This window comes from Mandrillus leucophaeus, unplaced genomic scaffold, assembly GCF_000951045.1.
Source record: "Mandrillus leucophaeus isolate KB7577 unplaced genomic scaffold, Mleu.le_1.0 Scaffold336, whole genome shotgun sequence".
Classification (NCBI taxonomy): Eukaryota; Metazoa; Chordata; class Mammalia; order Primates; family Cercopithecidae; genus Mandrillus; species Mandrillus leucophaeus.
In genome coordinates, this window is record NW_012103543.1 from 1055154 (window position 1) to 1077120 (window position 21967).

The 21967-nt window shown below is 40.7% G+C and overlaps 1 protein-coding gene across 1 annotated transcript in view; it reads left to right on the forward strand.

Annotated features, from left to right (window-relative positions):
* Window positions 1–21967, forward strand: part of ZEB2 (zinc finger E-box binding homeobox 2) — a 128150-nt gene continuing 106183 nt past the window's right edge. Inside the window, exon 1 of the mRNA XM_011988702.1 lies at window positions 1–234. Within this exon, the coding sequence (XP_011844092.1) occupies window positions 204–234 (31 nt within the window). The 5' untranslated portion in view covers window positions 1–203. The remainder of the gene's footprint in view (window positions 235–21967) is intronic.

Below are 21967 nucleotides of genomic sequence, written 5' to 3' on the forward strand. Positions count from 1 at the left end.
CGGGGTGGGAGGGAGTCGGCCGGCCCCGCGCGGGGTCCGGTGGGGTCGGTGATGGCTCGGGGACGGATGACTCCTCTCCAGCAGGCTCTGGCCCCCAGACCGGGGACTCAAGGAGTCACAGGGCGCAGTGAGACTTTTCCCGGCAGTTTCTACATGGTCTGGAGGAGCCCGTTATACAGGCTGAGTCAGGAAGGAGGAAGGAGATGGGGGTTCGAGGGGCACACGCGATCAGAGGTGGGATATTAAGGGGGGGGTGACAGTTTTGTAGGTCTATCTTGGAGAGAGCCAGAGAAGGGACGAGGGGGGAGAGAGAGAAACAGAGAGAGAGGAAGAGAGTGAGAGAGAGACCCCCTAGGTATTACCCCAAACAAAATCGTGGGAATAAAAGAGAAAAGTGATTGGCAAGACCGCGGAAGGCGCCTGGGGGAGGGGAGAGGGCTGGGGACCAGCGAGGGTGCCGGGGGTGGGGGTGGGGGAGCTGACGGAGGATAACTGAGTTTAAAAAGAAAGAAACCAACCCCCGAAAACAAACAAGCGAACGAGCGCCAGCCTAGACTCGGAAAGGAAACTTCTCGCTCCCCTTGCTCTCGCCTGATCACCCGGTGCCGGGCCGCGTAGACGCTCCCGAGGCAGGCGCGGGGACGCAGCGCCCACCCGGCCTCCCGGCCTCCGCAGCCCCAGCCCGCGCCTCTCGGGGACCGCCCGGGCCCACTTGGAGCAACTTTCCTCTAGAGAAGACAATTGTGCGCGTCCCCGGCCTGCCCCAGAGCTGCGCGGCGCGGGGAGGGGGCGGCTGGGGGCGCAGTGTGAGGTGCTGGAAGGAGCAAAACACAAAGACGAGAGAATTTTGATTAGAGACAAATGATGCTTCTCTCTCTCTCTCTCTCTCTCTCTCTCTCTCTCTCTGTGTGTGTGTGTGTGTGTGTCTCTGTGTGTGTGTGTGTCTAGGTTTTGTGTGTGTACGCGTGTGTGTGTCTTTTGCTTGTTGTGGTGGAGGTGTCGAACCATATGGGGGAGTGATAGAGGAATTTTAGTCAGAAACTGTTCGTTACGTTATCCTGCCTTTCCCCTTTGTGCTGTCTTTGATCTATTTGCTTGGCTTAGTATTACAGAAAAACAAGTACAATAATATATTCCGAGCTGCTTCCCCAAGATTCAGTTCAGGCTGCTGCTTTTTAAGTCTCTCCCTCTCTCTTTCTCCCTCTCTCTCTCTCTTAATTTAATTTTTTTTTTTCACTCTGGTGTCTGGCATTATTTAAGGTGGTCCTTACACAGGAGACCTCCCCTTCCCCATCTCTGAGTAATTTAGTAGACACTAAAATTACACCTAATGTCCCCCTCTCCTCTCTTGTGTTTCCTCTGTTCCTTTTATTAAATGTTGGTTATTGATTTTCTAAAATCAATGTCTGTTGTGGGGCTTTTTTCCCCCTCTTACAAGTATCTAAAGCACGTTGCTGATCAACTGGATAACAAAAGCTTTGTGTCAAGGAGGCTTTTTTCCCCCTTCTCTTAAACAGTCATTTTTTTGAGAGAAAAGAGAATGAGATTTAAAACAAGGCTCCCAGAAGTGTTCTTTTGCAGGGAAGACTATTTAAAGTGTGCATTTCTTCTTGCCTTCCTCCTTCGGGATTTTGCCACCGTTGACCAGCCTGGCCCTAGCAGTGAGGTCAGGCCAGAGCCCAGGTCTAAGGAAATAGAGGTATCCTGGCTTCCTGGGAACCCCTGAGGGACCTGGCAGAGAGGGAGGCCCGTTGGGGGCTTCGCAGGTGGAATGGAGTGCCAGAGATGTCCGCAGTCATGGACACTGCAAGTATTTCCCCTCCACCCAGCCACTAACTTGGGAGAAGCCTCCACATTCCGAAGTGGAAAGTTGAATTGCACATTTTAAGGCATTTAGCCCAGATCCTGCACAGTTAACATCAAGCCTGTCTATTGCTCACAGCTTCTCTAACTTTGACTGTTACCTGTCTCTTTTTCCAAATAAGCTATGGGAAAACATGCTGTATATTGGTTACTTGTCAGTGTTTTTCACTGGGTTTAATCTGACTGAGCAATGTTCTGGTTTTGAGAAGCAGGTAGAAGAGTGCTACCACCCCACCCCTTTTTCATTTTCTTTCTCATCAAACATGTATCCAATGCCTTTCCCTTTGGGAATTGCTAGGATTTATCTGAACTGAGTGGATTTTTCTTCTTTCCTGGATTCATGGAAAAGATGTCACTTTTGAGCTTGTGTCTTTGCTGATAACACTAAATATGATGATGCTTATCAAAATCATATAGAAATTCCTGGACAGAAATAATGGCAATAATAATCATAGAAGTAGAAGCTGGAAAGGAAAAAAAAGATGGTCATCCAGGAACCTAGAATGGCACTTTATATAATTTTAATGAAGTCAACAGTGTATATATAGACTAAGGCGACAAGGAGATAAAACGTGTAAAGCAGTGTGTGTGTTTGAAAGGCTGCTCAAGAACATGGGTTAGAAGACAATGCTGTGTACATTTAATAAAAAGGAAAGGAGAGGGAGGCAGTTGAAGAAAAATAAATGTACAAAGAGAGAAACAAGTATCTAAAATACAACCTTCCAGATTCTCAGGCTAGCAAGATGCCTGGCAGAGGCAGTGCCAGGGCCAAGTTAACCCATAGCGGGCAGTCAGTCTCCTTTCCCCCACATGGAAAGGATGAAATCTCTTCCCAGAAAATAAGATGTGCAGGAGGAAAGAGGGAGTGGGGTGAGGGGGAAGGAGGCAAAAAGCGAGTTGCCCGCAGACAAGAATGTGTGTCGGTTTCAAGAAAGTTCAGTCAGATGATCCTCAGTCGCCTGACTCACTTTGTAACACTTTCACTGAAGCTGGAGAGGAGGGGGAAAACCCAGCCCCCCTTTTTCTTTCCCCTGATTATACCCCACTATCTCCACACAGCCTTGGAGTCAGAAATGAGCACTCGGAGCGGGAGATGCCCTGCTGCTGCTTGCCACCGGTGCGGCCCGTTTGTAACTTGCAAAGTTTGTTGCTTTTGCCCCTGATTCGGGCAGCTGGTCCTGGGATGCTCCTGCTTCCCTCCTGCCTCCCACGGAGCCCGGGAAGAGGGGTCTGCCTCCCCATCCCGCCTTCCAGCATCAGTCTCTGAAAAATCTCACAGATACATGCGCGTTGTAGCAAAAATCAAATCCGGAAACTGCTTGTTTCAGAGAAAGGAATAAAGTTGTCTTTTAAAGGAAAACTGAATTAGGAGGAGAGAAAAAGGAAATAGAAGAAGGAAAGAAACGTTAAATTTGATTTTTCTCCGGAGTTTCCACTAAAGGGTTGGGGACAGTGTGAAGGAGAAGGGGAGCTTTTTACAAATGCTTTTGGTCTCTGAATTTCAGTGGCAAAGAACAGGGATCAAGTTGAATGTTCTCAGGGCTTTGGATCCTAAAGGAGAAACAATCAGAAGAGCAGAAATGATTATCCCTGTTTAAAATAAGCCCTCACTCTTTACCACTTCCTTAAAGGAGTGGAGGTGCTAGTAGTGATGGTTAGAGGCAATGAGGGACAGAGAAGTTGCCTCCGTTTCAGAGATGCTTAAATGAGAAGGAAAGAAAATGCAGTCAACCCCTTCTCCAGGAGGTGACTCCTAGCTCTCCTTCTTGAGAGGTGAAGTTGGGATGGACAACGAGAGTCACACACACTTAGGAAAGTTTCCTTCGGATCACAGTCAGTCCAGACTTGGTTATCTTTGCAAAGTGTGGAAATCTTTGGCAAGTAGCTTTCTTCGTAAAGTTGACGAGCTTATAGGGAGCCTGTATTGCTGACTCTCAAAGCAGCTTGTGTGGCAGGTACCAGTTCTGAGGGTGCTCCAAGGATATCCATCTCCATCCTTTTTTCTCTGTGGAGATCTTCTGCAAGTTTTGTCATGCTGCACACACACAAGGCTGGGGGCTATGTATCTAGGCTGATCTATTTGTTTTATTTTGGTCTGGAAAAACTAAGCCAATTGGGGTAGAAACATGCTTTCCTTCGTAGCAGAGCCAGTAGGCTGGTGGTGTCCATAGAGTGACAGTCCACCAGGAGTAAGGGTGGGCTGAGAATTTTAAACTTTACATTGTTTCTCTGTTGCCAAATAGAAATAAATTCACATCTTCAACCATTTGTTCTCAAATAGAGTAAAACCATGATTAAAGTTCCCTGCTCAACTGCCATGTCATAGGTTTCAGTGTTTCCCTTCTTTCTTAATTTGCTTAAAGAAAATTCCAAGAGGTTATTAAAGACCTTGATGCCATATTGAGAATATTTCCTGGGAAAAATGTGTATCTACCCTGAAGGTAGGAAAGGAGGGCGTTGCTAACCTCTCTAGCAGTGCCGCGTTTATTCTAAGATGTGGGAGATTCTTTTCCTTGCAACAGTTTTTGTCATCTGCATTCTTCCAAGGCTTTTAAGGTGCATTTTCTTCTGTGTGAAAGGAAATTCTTTGTCCTTTTCCTCTCAGCACCGTGGCTTCCCAAGGTAGACACTATTTTGTGCCTGTCACAGAGAGAGGGAGTGCAGGTTTGCAATGCTCACAGACAATTGATTGTCTGCCCTAATGTGTTTCATTTACATGTTTATAACGTCAATGGTGCTGGGGTGTCCACTGTACCATTCATTCCCGCATTCCCACAAGGGGGCAATTGTCTGAATGGCCAAGTCAGACACCTTTTTGATTGCTCTTTGGTTGTCTTTTCAGAGCAAAGAGATAAAGGAGGAAAATCTGTGATGCAGAAACACTAGTTGAAAATATACAGAATTAAATGTCACCACAGAAGCAGATGTTAACATAAGCCCAAATATGCTTTTTAGCCAAGATGTGAAGGTTGAAAAAAACAATTCAGAGCAGAGGAAAGGATAATTGAAACCAATAAATATAGCCCTATTTCCCCTCTTTATTTCTTTTCTGTCTTTAGCAATCAGAAGATGAAATGTAATTTTCCTTTTCATTTTTAAGCCTTGAAACATCCAGGCACCTCCTCATTATTTGTATGTTTTCTGTGATTTGTGAATTTTGTATGTATTTACATAGCTCTGTTTATGCCAACAGCATCAGCTTACCACTTGGAAAATCTATTGAATGACTATTTGGGCTGTGGGGAGGGTAAACTTTTAAAAAGTAAGATCCAAGTATTTCTTCATCAAGCAGTTTTTAAAAGGAAAACGATAATAATCAGTAGGCTCCATGGAAGCCTTTGCCTTAATAGCTATGTGCCAAATACTTTTATCTTGGGTGACAGTTGTGTCAGAGCGAAAGCTCTCAGGAAAAGTGTAACTAGTAGTTACAAAGTAAATAAAGGATTTCGTTTTAAGGTGTTCTGTAGTGTTTTTATGCTGTGCATGTGCATGTGTGTGTTTTGTCTTGTGTTTCCTCTGAGGGAGGTAAGAAGAAAAGCCATCCATGCATGTATCTTTTGGCTTTTCTCTTCTTTCCATTCCCCCCTACATATTATGCATATACGTAGCCCACATGAATACACCTGTTTAAAAGAAAACCACGGTTCAGATGGTGCCTTGCTGGTTCATTTAGAAAACACAGTTATTAGAAGTTGGTCTGATTTCGCGTGCGGTCCATGAAGAGAGAAAATATCAACTCTTGTGTCATCTGGTGGGAGGCAAACGGGGGAAAAACTTTTATAATTTTGTAGTAAATTAGAGAGGGGAAAAAAAATTGCCAGTCTGTGAAAAGATTTTTGCCTCTCCGGGAAGACACACACACACAGTAGCTGCACCGTTAGCTGAACCCCTGACACGGCGGTCTTTTGAATGCCTTAGGTATGATTTCACTTTCGCTCACATCAATGCTGACCTGAATGCCTTTCATATCTGATCCGCTGTGTCTCTCCCAGTAAACATCCCCTGAGGGGAGAACAAAGAAAGGAGCTCTTCTTCTTCTTAATCACAATTCAGCCCTTTCACCGCCGGCAGGCTCCATTTGCATTCTGCCACAGAAAGCCAAGATGAAAAGAAAGAGAGAGAGAGAGACAGAGAGAGAGAGAGAGAGAGGGAGAGAGAGAGACAGGCACAGGGTAGTAGCTGAGTAAAATAACTTAGGTGTTTGTGGCTGTTTGTTGGGCTTCCCCTAGTTACCAGCCTTATATAGCTGATGCTCCACCAGGCCCTGTCCCTCCTGACAGGCATATAGTGTTACAAGATGGCATGTCTGTACTATTCATGGCCACCCGCTCAACACTTGAGGTAAAAAGTGTCAGGAGGGGATCGAATTCTCCCCCAGAAGCCTGTTAGATTTGGGGTCAGGTGTGTGGACTTCCCGCCCTTAAGTGCTGCCTACGATTTGGCTTTAATAAGTCTGACTGTTTACCAGCGGACCAGAGAGGTGAGGGCCCTGGGGGTGGGAGGGACGGGCGAGCTGGAGACTGGGCCCCTGGTCTGGTTTCAGTGACGGGTCCTCACACCCAGCCTGAACACACTGATAAATCCTCAGGAAAACTGGAAAAGACTTTCCTATTTTTCCCCCTGACTTTTTATGATAATTCATATTTTCAAATGAAAGGGGAAAAAAGCCAAGAAGAAACTCTCAAATGAGCCAAAAAGGAAAAAAAAAAATTCTCTGAAAAGAATTTTAGGGGGAAAAGTTGTGCTATTTTAAAAAGCTTTGAGGGCTGTAAAGTGCCACGTTTTTCACACCTTCTCCATACTTTTTTTTCAGATTTTTTTAGTATGTTTAACATTTGTGAGATGACAGCCTTTTTGTATCTCAAACTGGATGCTTCAGGATTTGTAGGGAGGGGTTGGTGGTATTCACGTTCTCTTGTGAGAGAAAGTTTGTGCCTAAAGGCCTCCTTCCTGGGAACTGTTTAAACCCTCGCAGGCAGACCTGTCAGGTTTTACTGTGTTATTTGCCACCATTTTCAACATGCAAAAGTAACATGCAGTTAATGGTATTGGAATGAGACCACAGCAAGAGCAGAAACCTCTCGTGACAACTTTTCAGCGACATTATCTTGCTCCTACACTGTCTTGTCTTTTTCTTCCCCTTTCTGAAACCACTTTTGAGATACCAGTAGTTTTCTCCCAACAATTAGATTAAGGATACAGTGCACTCACACACACACACACACACACACACACACACAACTTTGGAAGTGCAATCTCTTCCAACAGCAGAGTGAATGATTTGAAACGGGGGCTTTTCCAGTAGCTCTTGTGGAAGATTTCACTTATAAGAGCAAAACTAACGGATATATTAGAAGTTGTATGCGAACATGTGACACAGATTCCTGATTTTTTTTTTCTTTTTCCCAGAAGATTTACAGAATTTACAAAAAGAGATTATCCCTACACCTTCCACCCCTCCTATCCACCCCCATGACCCAAGCAATGAAGGATTTAGGCAGATTTACTTCAGTAAACACCTTTGGACACTTGGGGGGAAAGTGGGAGTCTGTTTGCAAAAGGAGGCTTTTGTTAAGTGAGGTACTGGGATAATGCTTTACCAGGCAGCTGTGATATTAACCTACCCAGCAATGCGGGAACACTCTTTAACTCTTTGAGTGCCTGACCCCTTGCGCTCAGCAGATAAAATCCTGGCTCTCCAAAGACACTCAGAATTCTGGCTCTAGCAGTTTATTATTCAGACAAGTCTTATAGGCATGAAAACTGTTCAAGCTTTTAAAACAATGTGGTTTAATTAGATGAGGTGGACTTACATTGCTCATAAGCCCTCCAAATGGTGGTTTATAATTGGCAAGGGAAAAAAAAAAGATAGAAAAAAGGAATCAAGGCAGCACATTAAAAATTCCAGGAAATATCTTTAGAAAAGCTATTTTCATTTCTAGCTTTTAAAATATTAGACTACGGTAGCTAGAGGGAATGAAGCAGCTGGGGCCTCTCTCCTTCCTATAAAAGACACCAGAAGTTTGTGATGAAGAAAGGGGCTTCAACTTGAAAAGCTATGAGAGGCCAGTTCGGACAGTGATATGATCTCAGCCTTCGCATCTTTTCAAGGGGGAAGTACTGCCTATCTGTCCAAACCTGGAAGGTCATGTGAACCTCAGAGTCAGGGCCTCAGGCTGGCCGTTACCAACTTGAGACTTTCCAAAGCAAGCAGAGAAGCATTTATGAGGAAGGAGTTAATGGTTATTTTTTGCTGGGCACAAGAATAACTTTACAGGTGTTGCATTTGGGCTTAAATAAGATTGCCTTATTTAGTTTTGAAAAAGAGTGTAGGTGTCAACATTCGAGCAGCCACAAATGTGTGAGAAAGTAAAGGGTATGAGACATGACGGAATTAAAGGTGTTTGCTATGTTGTTACACCGTGTGTCAGGCTGCAAGCTCCCTTTGTCACAGCCTCCTGGTGATTTGACAGCGCAGATCTACTTCCCTTCTAGGTGAGACAGCATTTTTAAACTGGAGTTATAAATATGGTACGCCCTTCGAGTTGCACCCTGCCTCCCAGATCTGTGAATCCTATTTGAAAGCATCTTGCCCTGAGACACAATGAACAAACGCCCGTATACAAGGAGGCTGTGGGCTCGGGGGCCTGGGCAGCGCCAGCATCACAGTAGCTGGCATTGACTGTTGTTTGGCAAGAAGGTCCTCTGCCAAATCATCCAATAATTAAGTTTTATGTTATTTGTATGAACGACCAAGCATGCAGTATTCCTTTTCAAATCAAAGGGAGGCTTAAAATTACTTTTTGAACACTTTCAGACCATGGTCAGGTCACAGTTTGGGGGCTGAATTAAAATGATCTCATTCATGATCTAATTGAGGTTGGCAAAACCTTAGCAGTAGCAGGAGTACATAAATATAAATCAAAGACCAAAATTTAGCAAATCATATCATTTGCTAGAAATCTGCTCATGAATTATTCTCCGATTGCCAACCCAGAAGTTAAACTTTGTCTCCCCTCAGCAACAGTAACTGCGCATATTTTTTCAGGCTTCTGACAGGAAAGTTAGAGGATCTGAAAAAAGAAAGGAGAAGGAAGATGATCACTGTGTCATCAGATATTGTGCATTTGTGACCCAAGAAACTATGAGAACTGATAAAGCCGTGTACGTTTACAGTGGGTGCTACAGCCTTGGTTAGATATTAATATGGGTTTCTGAAAACCAGACTTTGGAAGAGCAGGCAGCACAGACACATTAAGAGTGTAAGGGGAGCAAACGTTTCAAGAAGGGTCTGATTGTACTTTGCTTTCATTTTATCAATTGAGGAATGTAATCATCATAATGATTCATGATTATTTACAAATTTAGTTTTATTACTGAGATGGGCCCAGGGATTCAAATTTGAAGTAGTGGTTAGAACTAGAAGACAATACGGAACTGTTAGTGTGCATATTCAGGTTAGCTTTCATTCTTTCTTTCTTTTGAATGCTGCTATAAAATTAAGACTCCAAATAACTTTTCCTATAATCTATGGGATTAAATGTCATATTCTATTGTATCTAATCCATTTTTAAGTTGTTCTGAATTTTTCTTGGTTGCTGTGTGTGATTTCGTCTTAAACCCACACAGCACTTTACTATAAACTAGAAGAGGTCTAATTGTGCAGTTGAATCTTTTGAAGTTAAAATTTTAAATCCTGTGTAAAAGAAGATATTCTTTTAATCAAACAATAAACACAGAACTGGTAATTGGTCAGTTGGCCACCTTTATATATCACAAATATATGAAAGTATATTTTTAAATCTATCAGGATAAAGTAAGGTGGGAACATTGAAAAATAATCTCAGGTGAGAGAGATAGATGACCACATTCTTTTGGGAACAGGTATTTGTCATTAATGATTTCCTAAAATGTATTCTACATAAAAAAAAAAATCTGTAATGGATTCCTCTTTAATAGTTATGTTGCCCATATGATAACATAGTGATTTTTGTTCTTTATATACTGTTTCTTATTTTTTTATAACTCTAGGAAAGGTACTCCTGACAAGGTGATAGTCACTGCCTCCTCCCAAATAAGAAATAATCAGTAATAGATGAACAGATTAAAATATTGTGCTATATAAAATCTGAGACTTTTTTTCTTTCTCTCAAATGGATGAGTAAATTTCAAGGAATTCAGTGTCCAAGTGATCTATAAAGGTAATATATATGTTTCACTGTTTCTTAGTTTAAGAAAGTATTTATTGTCTTGTATATCCAAGTAACTGTAATCAAGGAAATTGCAATTGCCTATTCTTGGAAGTACCTATGTTTCTATTTTAGACACCATGAATATCAATGGAAGTGTTTCACATCATGAGAATTCTCAGTTTTAAGAGGTGAGGTTTATATATAAGGAACTCAGTAAGCTGTGTTTTCATAATAAATAGACCCATTAAGAGGGAAATATCTCTGAGCAAAACGGTTGTCCTCTGAAGATTTCCCATCACCTTTGCTCTGCTGATGGGAATTTGAAAACTAAATACAGCCCGTGTGCACACATTCCCACATGCACACAAACACAAATGCACCCTAGGATCCAAACTCTGAGAATTTTCCTCTTTAACTTTCACTACAGTCATCTAGCTTGTGAATGAAATACACTTAAACAAAAATAGTAGAGGCGACGAATTAATGTAGATTCTTGTCTAGTAGGATTTATTGTAGGGGGGAAATGTGTTCCCTATGCCACATGACTCTTACGAAATTTACACCTATTAATCTAAGCTTTAAGTGTATTATTTAGGATAAATTACTAGCTTTGTGCTTTTGTACTGTTTTCTCGCATTTTCCTTCAGTATAACCAATCTTAACACAGATTATCCTAAACTGATTGCAAATTATTTTGGTTTTTAAAACAGTATTCTGGAGTCCTGAATAAAGATGGTATTTTAAAGTAGTGTTTACAACATATAGAAGAAAAAAGGGTGCGGGAGATTTAAAACTATACTGAACACTTAGAAATGTGTGGAGTTTTATACTTGTGCAGATAAGTGTGAGGTAGTCTTGCCCTGTGAAACCAAGACCACAAATGATACGTGTCAGTAGGTTCTTTGATAGGGCTTCTGGCCACAGTGTTTTTGTGCTGTCAAACTGCTATGTTGAACAAACACCTCCTGTGGGACAGAGTGATAAATGCAGAGACAGGCTGGCTTCAACCAGTCTCAGCAACCTCCTCAACCACACCCCCCACTCCCAGCCCACCTCCCACCTCCCACAATCCAGCCACCTCCCATCCCACTTTGCCCCTTTACCTGAAATTCACATTTATGTAGAGGTGCCCAGGGTTTTTTTAAGGTGTCAGTGGTGAGTAATTGTTGATACTCCCCAAATCTTATGAATCAGTACTCTGAAACTGCAGGCAAAGTCCTTTTTCTGGCAGGCTTTATCTAGTCTTTTTAAATGGAACTGGACTGAGCTTCTAAACTTTTGCCAACTTGAACTTTTTCCACCTTTACTTAATCACTTGAAAACCACTTGCTTTCCTTGTCTTTCCCCCAGTCGCTTGAGTTTTATTTTCTAATGTTCAAGCTATTACATTGTGCAACACAGACAAAATTTTGCCTTAAAAAATTCAAACACTATTACCTCCTACTTTTCACTTTCTAGCATTCTTTTAGGGCTAACATTTCAAATGTATAGTCAACTGGATTTTTGTGGGTTTTTTTTTTTCTTCTCTCTCGAAGCCATTATTCTCTGGCTAAAACCTGTTTACTGGTGCCTTTGTGTGTGCGTTTTCTTCCCCCTACATTAAATGAATTTCCATCTTCTACTTCTGCAATCTCTAAGAAATAGATAAACCATTATATTTTTTCCCTGCTCGTATTTTAAAGTGGTGATCCTGACAGCAGGACGATTATTGCACTTTATGTTTTAGTGGATGTTTGCTGTTGCTAGTTACAGCAACACTTATCATAAGACAGCAAGAAAAGAGTAGTCCCTGGTAATTAAAGTAATGAAATATTCATTTACTCTACCTTTTCTGTAGTCTCACAAATTAGGCTGCTACATTTAATGCCTGCACTGCCTCTGTTTTTATTATAATGGCAGCTTTCGCATCTGCAATTAGGACTAATTCTGACAGTTACAATTTCTGAGGGATGGTAAACAGTGAACGAGATGTGCAGCAGAGGTATTACACGTGAAAAGCCCTTGTCTCTTTAACCTTGTTGTTTTTTTTCTCGCAGAGGTTACCTTTTCCCGATGGTGCAAAATCGACTTGACATAACTGTTCATCAGTTTCAGGGTTTTCCCTGGAGGTATTTGCATCAAATCAGCCCAGTCAAGCTTCAAGTTGAAATTGGCAGGCCAGAAACTCACAGGGTAGAGACTGGAAAAGAGACAGCCAAAGTACAGGCAGCAAACTGACAGCAGCAGAGTGAAAGACAGAGGGGTGGGGGGAGGTTGAGAGCGAGAGCTTTTCAACTTTAGTGTGCGGGAAATCTCAGCTCCTCCTGTACTGATCTCAGCAGCACCGTTTCCTGAAGGAGCTTGAAAGGTTGAGATTCAGAACACCTTCAGATAATTCTTACCACTAGGGCTCACCAGCCTTGCTCTGGGGGTGTGTTCTCACTTAATCTGATTGGATGCCTAAAGAGGAGTGGGCACACTTAATTAAACGGAAGGAAAGTTCTGAGGCACCTCCCCAGCACTTATTAAAGCTTGAAAGCCAAATCTCATGATCAGTGTTATAGGAGGATATTAAGGTGGTTTGGTTTTTTTTTTTTTTTCTAATTGTTAACTTGTAGGAAAGTGAACAATCCCTCTCTTTACCAGGTTTGTTTTCTTGGGGGTTCTCTTCTGAGCAGATTAAATGTTCACAGAGACTAGAGCTCAGGGGACTGTCCATTCAAAAGCTAATGCATTTTGGCTAACAAAAATCCAGTACAAGTAACAAAAATTATATTTGAAGAGCTACTCCTTTGAATAACATGGGTTTGCAAGTTCTCTGTCAAATAATGCCCTACTATCCTGGTAACATGAGAACATGTATTAAGTTGTTTAAAAGGTCAAAAAACATGGCAAAACCTTAAAATTTCTAAGATACTCAACTTTTACTCTCAACAAGACCACTTTAAGAAAAATTCTATGATTGCAAAACTTTTATAATTGCTTTTACAAAGAAAACAAATATGAAAAGTGTTTCCTTTGCTTAGAGAACATTTTTTCTCCTTGATGTCTTAAAAAAAAAAAAAATTGTCATCCTTCCCTGTCTCTTCTAACTTTGGAGTGGGAGGGGGCTGGTGTTTTTACTAGATGATTTAAAATCCTCCTCACTTTCCAACTAGACTTGGGGGTCGAATAAGCCCTTGCTTTCAAATCGTCTTCTAGCTCTGTGTATGACAGGCATTGGCTGATCTGCTGATGCCCATTCGACAGGCACTGTTGAACTAAAGTGGTGTGACGGCACAGTTTTGTTAAGCTGTGAACAAAGGGCTGAAGATGCATTGCTGGCATCATCCATGTGCATATTGGCCTTGTCACAGTTTTGCTTGATTTAATGCTCTGTTTATTCCTAGATATTAAAACTTAAATTCTGAACAATATGTTTTCAAATACTACATACCAACTTTATTTTAAAAGCTTTAACTTGGAGGACCCTAGGGTCCATTTGCTCATCCAGTTTCTGTGTAGCCAACATTAAAACACAGCTTTGGAAATAAATAGATTGCCAGTAGCCTCTTAGCTGTTATCCATTTAAAAATGGGATTCCAGTCTTTAAAAGTCTTATTAGGATAAAAGATTTATTTTTCTTTGATCATTGGTTGAAAGTCATTATTTATTTCCAACACTGGATTGTCACATAAATTCCTAAGGAAGAGTTACCTTGTGTGTACATAGTGCAGTCAGAGTAGACTTTTTAAAGTGACAAATTATTAAAGAGATAATCAGTAATAAAAGAAAGCATTTATAAATACCAGTAGGGGTAGGCATATCACCACTGACAGAAAAAAAAAAAAAATCCAGGGAGTTTATGTTAAAGTGAGCCCTATTTAAGAGATAGCAGAAGAATTAAGATTGAGACTTGAAAATAAAATAATTGTTATGAAAATCCCTGTTCCAGAGGCAACAGCTCACCCATCCAAAGAAATCTTAAGTTTGGTACTAAATTTAGATTCCAGCGTCCCGTTGAATGTGTCTTGAGCTTTATCTGTGCTGGGTTTTTGTTCCCCCTCCGCCTCTCTTTCCACTCTTCAGGTTTGCTTCGAGTGTTTGCTAAGAGATTAGTTAGCAAGTTTATATTGAGGAGGTAGCCATGGGAGGCAGCTCTCTGCTTGAAGGAACGCGCAGTGGGTCAGAGTGAGAAGATACAGGGAGCTAAGACTGACTAAGGCCTGGGATCAGGTACTTTATTTTCTCTCAAAGACAAACCACCCGTAGAAAGGTTGGTGGGATGGCATCTGCCAGCAGGAGCACAGATGTTACCACTTTTAGAAACTTCCAAACAAGCATTATTGCTGGAACAACTTTATGAAAAAAAAAAAATCTGCTGCCAGAATACTCCCTTTTCATTATGTAAAGAGGCTATAATTTGAGATATTCAAGGTTATTTTTACCTCCATTCATAAAACAGCATCTTTCTTGAGAGCTGTTACGAGTTAGGTGAGGAAGGTGGCAAAGGAGAGAGAAAAATACTCAGCAGCCTAAAAGTATTGCTGCTGCTAATAACCGGTGAGACTGCACTAAGAATCTGAAATGGAATCTCCAGGGTAAAACACATCCACATTTTTGCCTGCCCTAAGTGTGCTTTCTTAGCAGTGACTGAGATGAATTGCCCATTTCTTTTCAGTGGTAGTTTTTCTCCATGTTCACTTATCCCAAATAATTCCCACCGCCAGAAAGAGTGATACAGGTAGGGGTGGCTAGGAAAGAATAAGCCTTTATTGCTAGTTTTGTATAACGTCAGGCATGAGAAAGACATTTGCTAACAGCATAGATTGCAAGACTCTCTGGCCTGTTCTCTTAGTTTCATGAGAAAATTTTGTTCAATCCCATAGGTGTGAACAAGATTTAGACATGTAATCTCCAACCTGGAAAAGAAGAGAGCTTTTAATATATTAATGGGGCAGATTCTTACTTAATATATGAAGTGAATTTTGGCATCAGTTTGGGGTTTCCTATTAATACTTTGTTAGCAACTGTTTATGGAAGAGACAAACAGCAGTCCATCCAAATAGTCCTCCTGCCCCAACCCCCAACCCCCATCTTGATATTAACTGCTTTGTCCTATCGGCTCATAACATTCTATCTTTAAATTGCTCTAAATGAAACCATAATTCTAGTTATGTTTTGTAACAAATCATTGGCTAGGACCAACATGACTTCTCACCTTTTAATGAACTGTTCTACTTTAGAATCTTCTAAGGAATAGAGTGTAAAAAGAAGCAAAGCAGGAGATGAAGAGGTCTCGTAAATAGTTTCCTTTGAACATCCACAATTGCTTACGTGGCCTTTTCCCCTTTTTTCCAGGCTGGCAGAAATGGCCTAGCCCAGGACTCATCCAAATGAGCACATTTCAGAACGACTCATTGGATGATTGGAGGGAGACACAAGCCCTACGACACCAATGCAGTGTGTTAATGGAGAAAGTTCCTGAGATTGGGAGTGGGTGTGACATTAGGCTAGGGTATTCCTGAAGGGCTCTAATTCATGTGAGAATAGTAAGTGTAGATCTTCCAGCTATCAGTTAGCATAAGATTTCATAAACAAGTACTGATGGCTCTTTCCCCCCACTACCCGCCCCCCCCATCCAGTTTCTAGCCGAGTGAGGAACAGGCTCTGCTTCGTATAAAGAAGATCTTTGAATTTATCTGCAATGAGGTACAGCTTTAATGATCTGTATCTGCAAGCCAGGAGCATGAATGTGATCTTATTGTATCATAGTGTAGAGATGAGATAGGCCTAGCGCTACAGCACACCAGTGCATTGTGCCTGGGTGTCGGGAACAATCCTTCCATTTCCAAAGCAGCAACTCTTTATTTTTCATCATTGTTTCTTTACCTCACTTGTGTGCTCCTTGTGATACAGATCTGAGTGAGTTGTGCAAGCTTCAGACTTGCCAGCCCCCAGCTCCCATGCCTAGTACAGAGTAATTCATAAACTTACCATATTAGACTATCAGATTGAAACCAAGGGTTTCTACTGTGGTGGAATTGGAAAGCCCATTGTTTTGATTATCATTTCATCAGCCCCAACTGATACTAGTATGCTCAAGGAAAACATACTTCAGTTACAGTTGATTTTCAGATTCCAAAATGGTGCTGCAAAGCCTGTGCATCTCTAATTATATTTTATGCTAGGCTGTGCAATACCAAAATATACGCCGCAGCAATCAGTGAGTGAACAGTATCAATCAATTTGTAAACAGATGAAGTCACTCATTCCCAAACTGGTTTTCCAAAAACAATTACTAAATTACAATAGAAAAAAATTGTACAGTTACTGTATTTGTGTGCTGTGTTACAATCAACATACCAGGGAAACAAAACAATTTAATGCAGAAAAATCATCATTCATCTACATTATAATTGCTTCTTTTTCACATCTACAGGGCGGTTAATTAAAATTGTGATTAAATGCGGTCGCGCTGCCTAAGATGTCTTGCCCAAAACAGGTGGTACAGAATTTAAAAGTAAAAAAAATGTAATTAGCATTGGAAATTGAGAAATTGCCTGTAAGAATCAGTGTTAATTTCAGTCAGTGATGAGGTAATTTATAAATGAATGCAGTGGAGGCTGTGCAAATGCACAATTGCCTTCCTTGCCATTCTTAGCATTCTCAGCATGCAGGTGAAAATGTTTTCAAAATATTGAGGTAATTTGAAAATCAATCCATGCATTCTGTATCTTTTTTCTCCCATTTGTACCAAATGCTGAACAAATGCTGCCATAGATGGCACAATCCATCAGTTTTTTACTTTCTAAAAGCAATGCTGCACATATTTTAGACCTAGATTAAGAAATGTAACAACACAAATTGCAAGCCCAAAATTGTTACACGGGTCAAAATTGTACACCTGAACTTCTGACTAATGGAGATTTGTTTGGCTGTGAAATGCTCCCATCAATAAAATGGAGACATGGAGGGAAATCTTTCCATGGTATAGGTAGTACAAACAGAATGACTATTAACCAATCCAATAAATACTTGAGATTAAATTTTTAAAGTTTAAGGAAGAAACAGAAAATTTATAATAAGGCCGATATTTTTCTCAGAATCTTGAACTGCAACTTTGTTATTCCATCTAGAAACATCTAAAACCAGTTAATAAAGTTATCACTAGAAAAAAATGTTTCCAGAAATTAACTGTTTTTCAATGTCATCTTTCCTTTCAACAAAGATGCAACTTGCTACAAAACATTACACTATCAACTTAATATATTTCAAGCATTCTATTGGCACGAGTGGATTTTATAGATTAGGTAAGAGTTAAAAATTATTTCTATTTATACTATATTTTTACTATTAAACCACTGGGCTTTTAAAATCTTTTAACGGAAGAAATATAACTTTCATGTACTTATTCTGACCCTCTGAACAATATGAATTTAAGATATTTTAGTAATGAATTGAGAATATGGGGTTTGAGTATCTGGCTTGATACCACTGGAGTTAAGAGACTTTGGGGGGCTTTTCGAGCATCCTCTTCTGTGTTTGGCATTCTGCAAAATGATCTCTCCATATAAAACTCATCCTAAGAATATGCTTATTTCATTGTGGCAGATCAATCTGATAATCAAATTCTCTCATGTAAAATATTCTACGTGTTTTTTACTGTTTCAGGCAGAAATCAATAATTTCATTTCACTCTGAAGTTATGTTTTTGGGTAACACTGACATTTTGGGGAGAGAGGTGAAAAATAAGGAATACTGTATCTCTGGGAGTGTCTTCTTCATTCATTCATTCATTCATTCATTCATTCATTCATTCATTTTTAGAGACAGGGTCTCACTCTGTGGTTCAGACTAGAGTGCAGTGGCACCATCCTAGCTCACAGCAGCCTGAGATTCCTGGGCTGAAGGGATCTCTGGGAGTATCTTTCTATACTCTGATTTCAGGCCTAGTTTCGGGCCTTCCCTTATGACCCTTCCTGATCGTTTTTAGGACACAAATGAAAAGTGCAACTTAGAGGTGACAGCTCAGCTGGTTGTTCCAAGTGGCATGCCGTCATTTCTTTCATATTTAAATATGTTTCCCATTTAATATTACAAGTAGAAATAAAATGAGACCTCTAAATGGGGGAAACTGAAAGGTCACCAGTCACCTCCATGATCCCTCTCCTTTCACCAGCTCTTGCCTCCCACTAACTGTGCTGATGACGATTTCATATACCTTCAGCGAGGGTGGGTGCAGACTTCATCAAAGAATGCCTTCCTGGATTTCCTTCAGGACCTGTGAACATAAGATCCGCAACCACATGGGGCTTGGCTCAAATTTCAGCAGAGTGGTGGGATGGAGGAGGTATTATGACGTTCTCCAGGCTGCACTGGTTCTGAGTTTACAAGGGGTCACAAAGGTTAGAGAATCACAGATGTCAATAGAGCGCCAGGACCTTCCTACCCCTTGAAATATTTGCAGTAGAAATCTTACCTCTTTACATTTGGTTCATAGTGCCCTATGAGCTTAGCAGGGCAATGTGGAGTTACTTGGGAGATGCCACCAATGGTTTTTATATATATATATATATATATAAAATATTATATATAATATATAGATAAAATATTGTATATAAATATATAATATATTTACACTATATTTTTATTATATATTATATTATATACTATTTTATATACATAATATATATGTTGAGAATGGCATATATGTATGTTGACAGTGTCTTTTTATACAAGCTCCCTCCACCACGTATCGTCTCTGTACTCTTACAGAGTCATCAGGATTGTCAGAAAAGGCCTGGACTACATGCCTAGCCCAGCACAAGATTGGCATTTTTAAAGTCCTTTTTTGTTTCAAAGTTTGCCATGTGAGCTTAACTCAATTCATTCTGCTATTATTATAAGCATCACCTCTTTGAAGCTGATGTCAGATTCATGAAAGAAAAATGTACATATTCTTTTTCTACTCAGGGCTTCTTTCACCTTTATTCCTGAGGGTGATCAGAGCTTTGCATTGCAAAAAAAGAAAATTTTTCTCATCGCACAATAATTGAAAAGTATGTCATCAGGTCCTTTCTAGGTCTTCCTGTGGTATGTCAGCAGAAAATTACAGTATTTGTTCATTTTGTATTAATTGCATACCTACTATGTGCAGGCTCTAGCTGAGGCTATGGATCAAAAAATGGATGCTAGAGCCTGGGCCCCTGAGGAGCTTGCTGTCTAGTGGGAAATGGGGGTGCGTTTCAGATCTGATGAAAATGTGGTAAGTGCCACAAAGAACTTTGTACCCAATACAGAGAGAGTGCAGAGGATGGCACAACTAGATCTGGGAGCAGGTGGTGAGGGGAGACTTCATGGCAGAAGTGACTTTTGACGTGACTGTTGTCATACGACATGGATTTCACCAGCGAGTGAGGGCACAGCACACCAGGCTGAGAGGATGGCATGTACAAGCCAGGAGAAAGGGTGAACAGCGCAGGCATTGTCAGCCAACTGAGATGTCTGAAACACAGGGCATGAGCAAAGAGGATGAGCTTGATTTGAGTCTGCAAAGGTGGTCAGGGAGCAGAAGAATCTCCTATCCCGTATTTTTGGCTTGTATCCAGTAAATAGGTGATGGTGAGCTTGCGAACCATGTTTTAAAGAAGAGTGACATGATCGTATTTGCGTTTCAGTGGCATGTCTCTGGCAACTGTACGAAAGATATTATCATCTAACGTTTGTTGAGTACTTATCAACGTGCTAGGACCTGTGCTAAGAATTTTGCCTATGTCATCGGATGTCACCCTGACAATAATGCTGTGAAATGGGTACTATTGTTTTAATACTATTTTTACTGATGAGGAAATTAAGATTTAGAAAGGGCATGAGCCTGGAGTCAGGAAGAAAGTCTACAGTTAAATATTACTGTAATCATGGAATTTCTAGAATTACAAGCAACACAGGCAATAATGATCATTGACTAGAAGGACATTTGGAAAAGAAAACCCAGCATTTGAAAAGGAGTGAGGCAGTTTGATTCTGTTTCCCTGAGTGAATAGTGAGACTAAGTGGGGTGTAAGAATGTTTCATCCTTAAAATTTATTTTTTTCTTTCATCACTATGTCAGTTTGAAAAAGAAAATAAAAAATGGTTGTTGATCCTCAAGAAACTAATCCTAGAATGTGCTACATCTTTGGGAGTTTGGAAAGAGATGGTTAACATACAACCCTTCAAAACAGTGGAGTTTGGTAAACCCTGGAACACTGGTCTTGCTGATTTAGTTCATGACATTAAGGCCTTCTTCGGCCTTGTGAGGAAGCAGATGAAAATAATCCTTTTGCGATAACTGTTTTCCCCCTTTTCTGATTTAACTCTTCCATTGCCTAAGACTCACTAATTCTCAAACTTCTAAATTCTCCACACTGACTTATCTCTGCTATCCCATGGCAAGCCCTAAAGCTGCTAACGTTTTGTAACAACTATGTGACAAATTGTTGTGCTTTTATTCAGGTCGGACATCTTTGCCAGCCTTGCTTGTTGTGTTTTCTGTTTGGCTGTGTCATGGGACCAAAGGTGCCTGCCTTTGTACAGCATGTCAAATCTGGTTAACATGCAGCTATTTATCTTTAAAACCACTCCTGCACAATGGCAGAGGTGGGCCAGGCTACAGGGCTCTAAGCACAACCCAATTTTTCAGACCAGCTTTTCTGCATATGGGGAGCACGTTGGACAGCAGACAAGACATTTTGTGATTTGGGGAATCTCTTAGAGACAAATTGTAGAGTGCAAGTGCAGTGTAACTGGACTGCTGGGTGCCCAGTGAAGTGAGGAAAATCAGATACAGCACAGGCTGAAAGAATGAAGCAAGAATTCATATCTCTGTGCAGAACATGCACAGTACTTTGCTCACACAGAGAGTTCACACATAGACAAAAGCATGTTTGCTTGTGGGTTATTTTCAGGGGATTCTATAGCCACAGTCCAGGCATATATATTCGCACATAAGCTTTCTTTCTGCATTTTGTCCTGGTAGGTATGTCTACATGTGAACATGTAAACATGCTTATATGAGAAGACAATTTGCTGTTGCTGATTTAAGACATAGGAAAGGCCTCCTGGTTCACTGAGGCGTTTCCCTCCTAATGTAGTAGAAGCAGGATCTTTTTGTTTTCTACAATTGTTTCAATAAAGGACTCTGTGTGTGTTTAAGGAAAACTCAGAGCCAGAGTGTCAAGTGCTGCAGTGAAAAATACTGAAGACTTTTCTTTCCATAAGACAGCTGCAAACTTTATAACCTAGTTCACTTTGGGTTTTCATTTCTCAATTGTTTCAAGGTGTCTTGGGAATGATTTGCCCTTAAATAACTAATTATCAACAAAGGAGAAAAAATAGCAATAAAAAACGTGATAAACCTGCACAGACTAGTTTAACTAAAATGAAGAATTTCCTTGCTTGAGCAGTTCAAGGACTGAACATAGCAAAACTGTGTGATTTAAATGAAAGGTTCAGAGTGGTCAATATAAATACATATGTAGACAAGAGATAGTATATGTGTGTGTGTATACACCAAGGTTACTTCTTGAAGAGATAGGCAGGTTTTCCTTTCTTTTTGCTTTTTCTTTCTTTTCTTTTTCTGAGTAAAGGACCCCAGAGATTGCCTTTCACTTTGAAAACAATCTCTAATATCAGGAAAATGCGTTGTTTGTTTATGCGTACATAATGCAAGTTTGTCCGCCTGGGAACTGCAGCAAATGGGAGAAGTATGCATGGATTTCACAGGTAACAGGATTACGTGGGCACATAATTGATCCATTTGGAGAAAAAAAATGACAGTGCTCTAAAGATGCCTAGGCTTTGGAGATGGAGTTTATGAAACAGGCATTTGTAAATTCAAAGGAATCAATATGTCAATTTTATTACATCTCAGAACCAGCTGGGCATTAAAGGAACAGTAGCCTTTAAAAAAA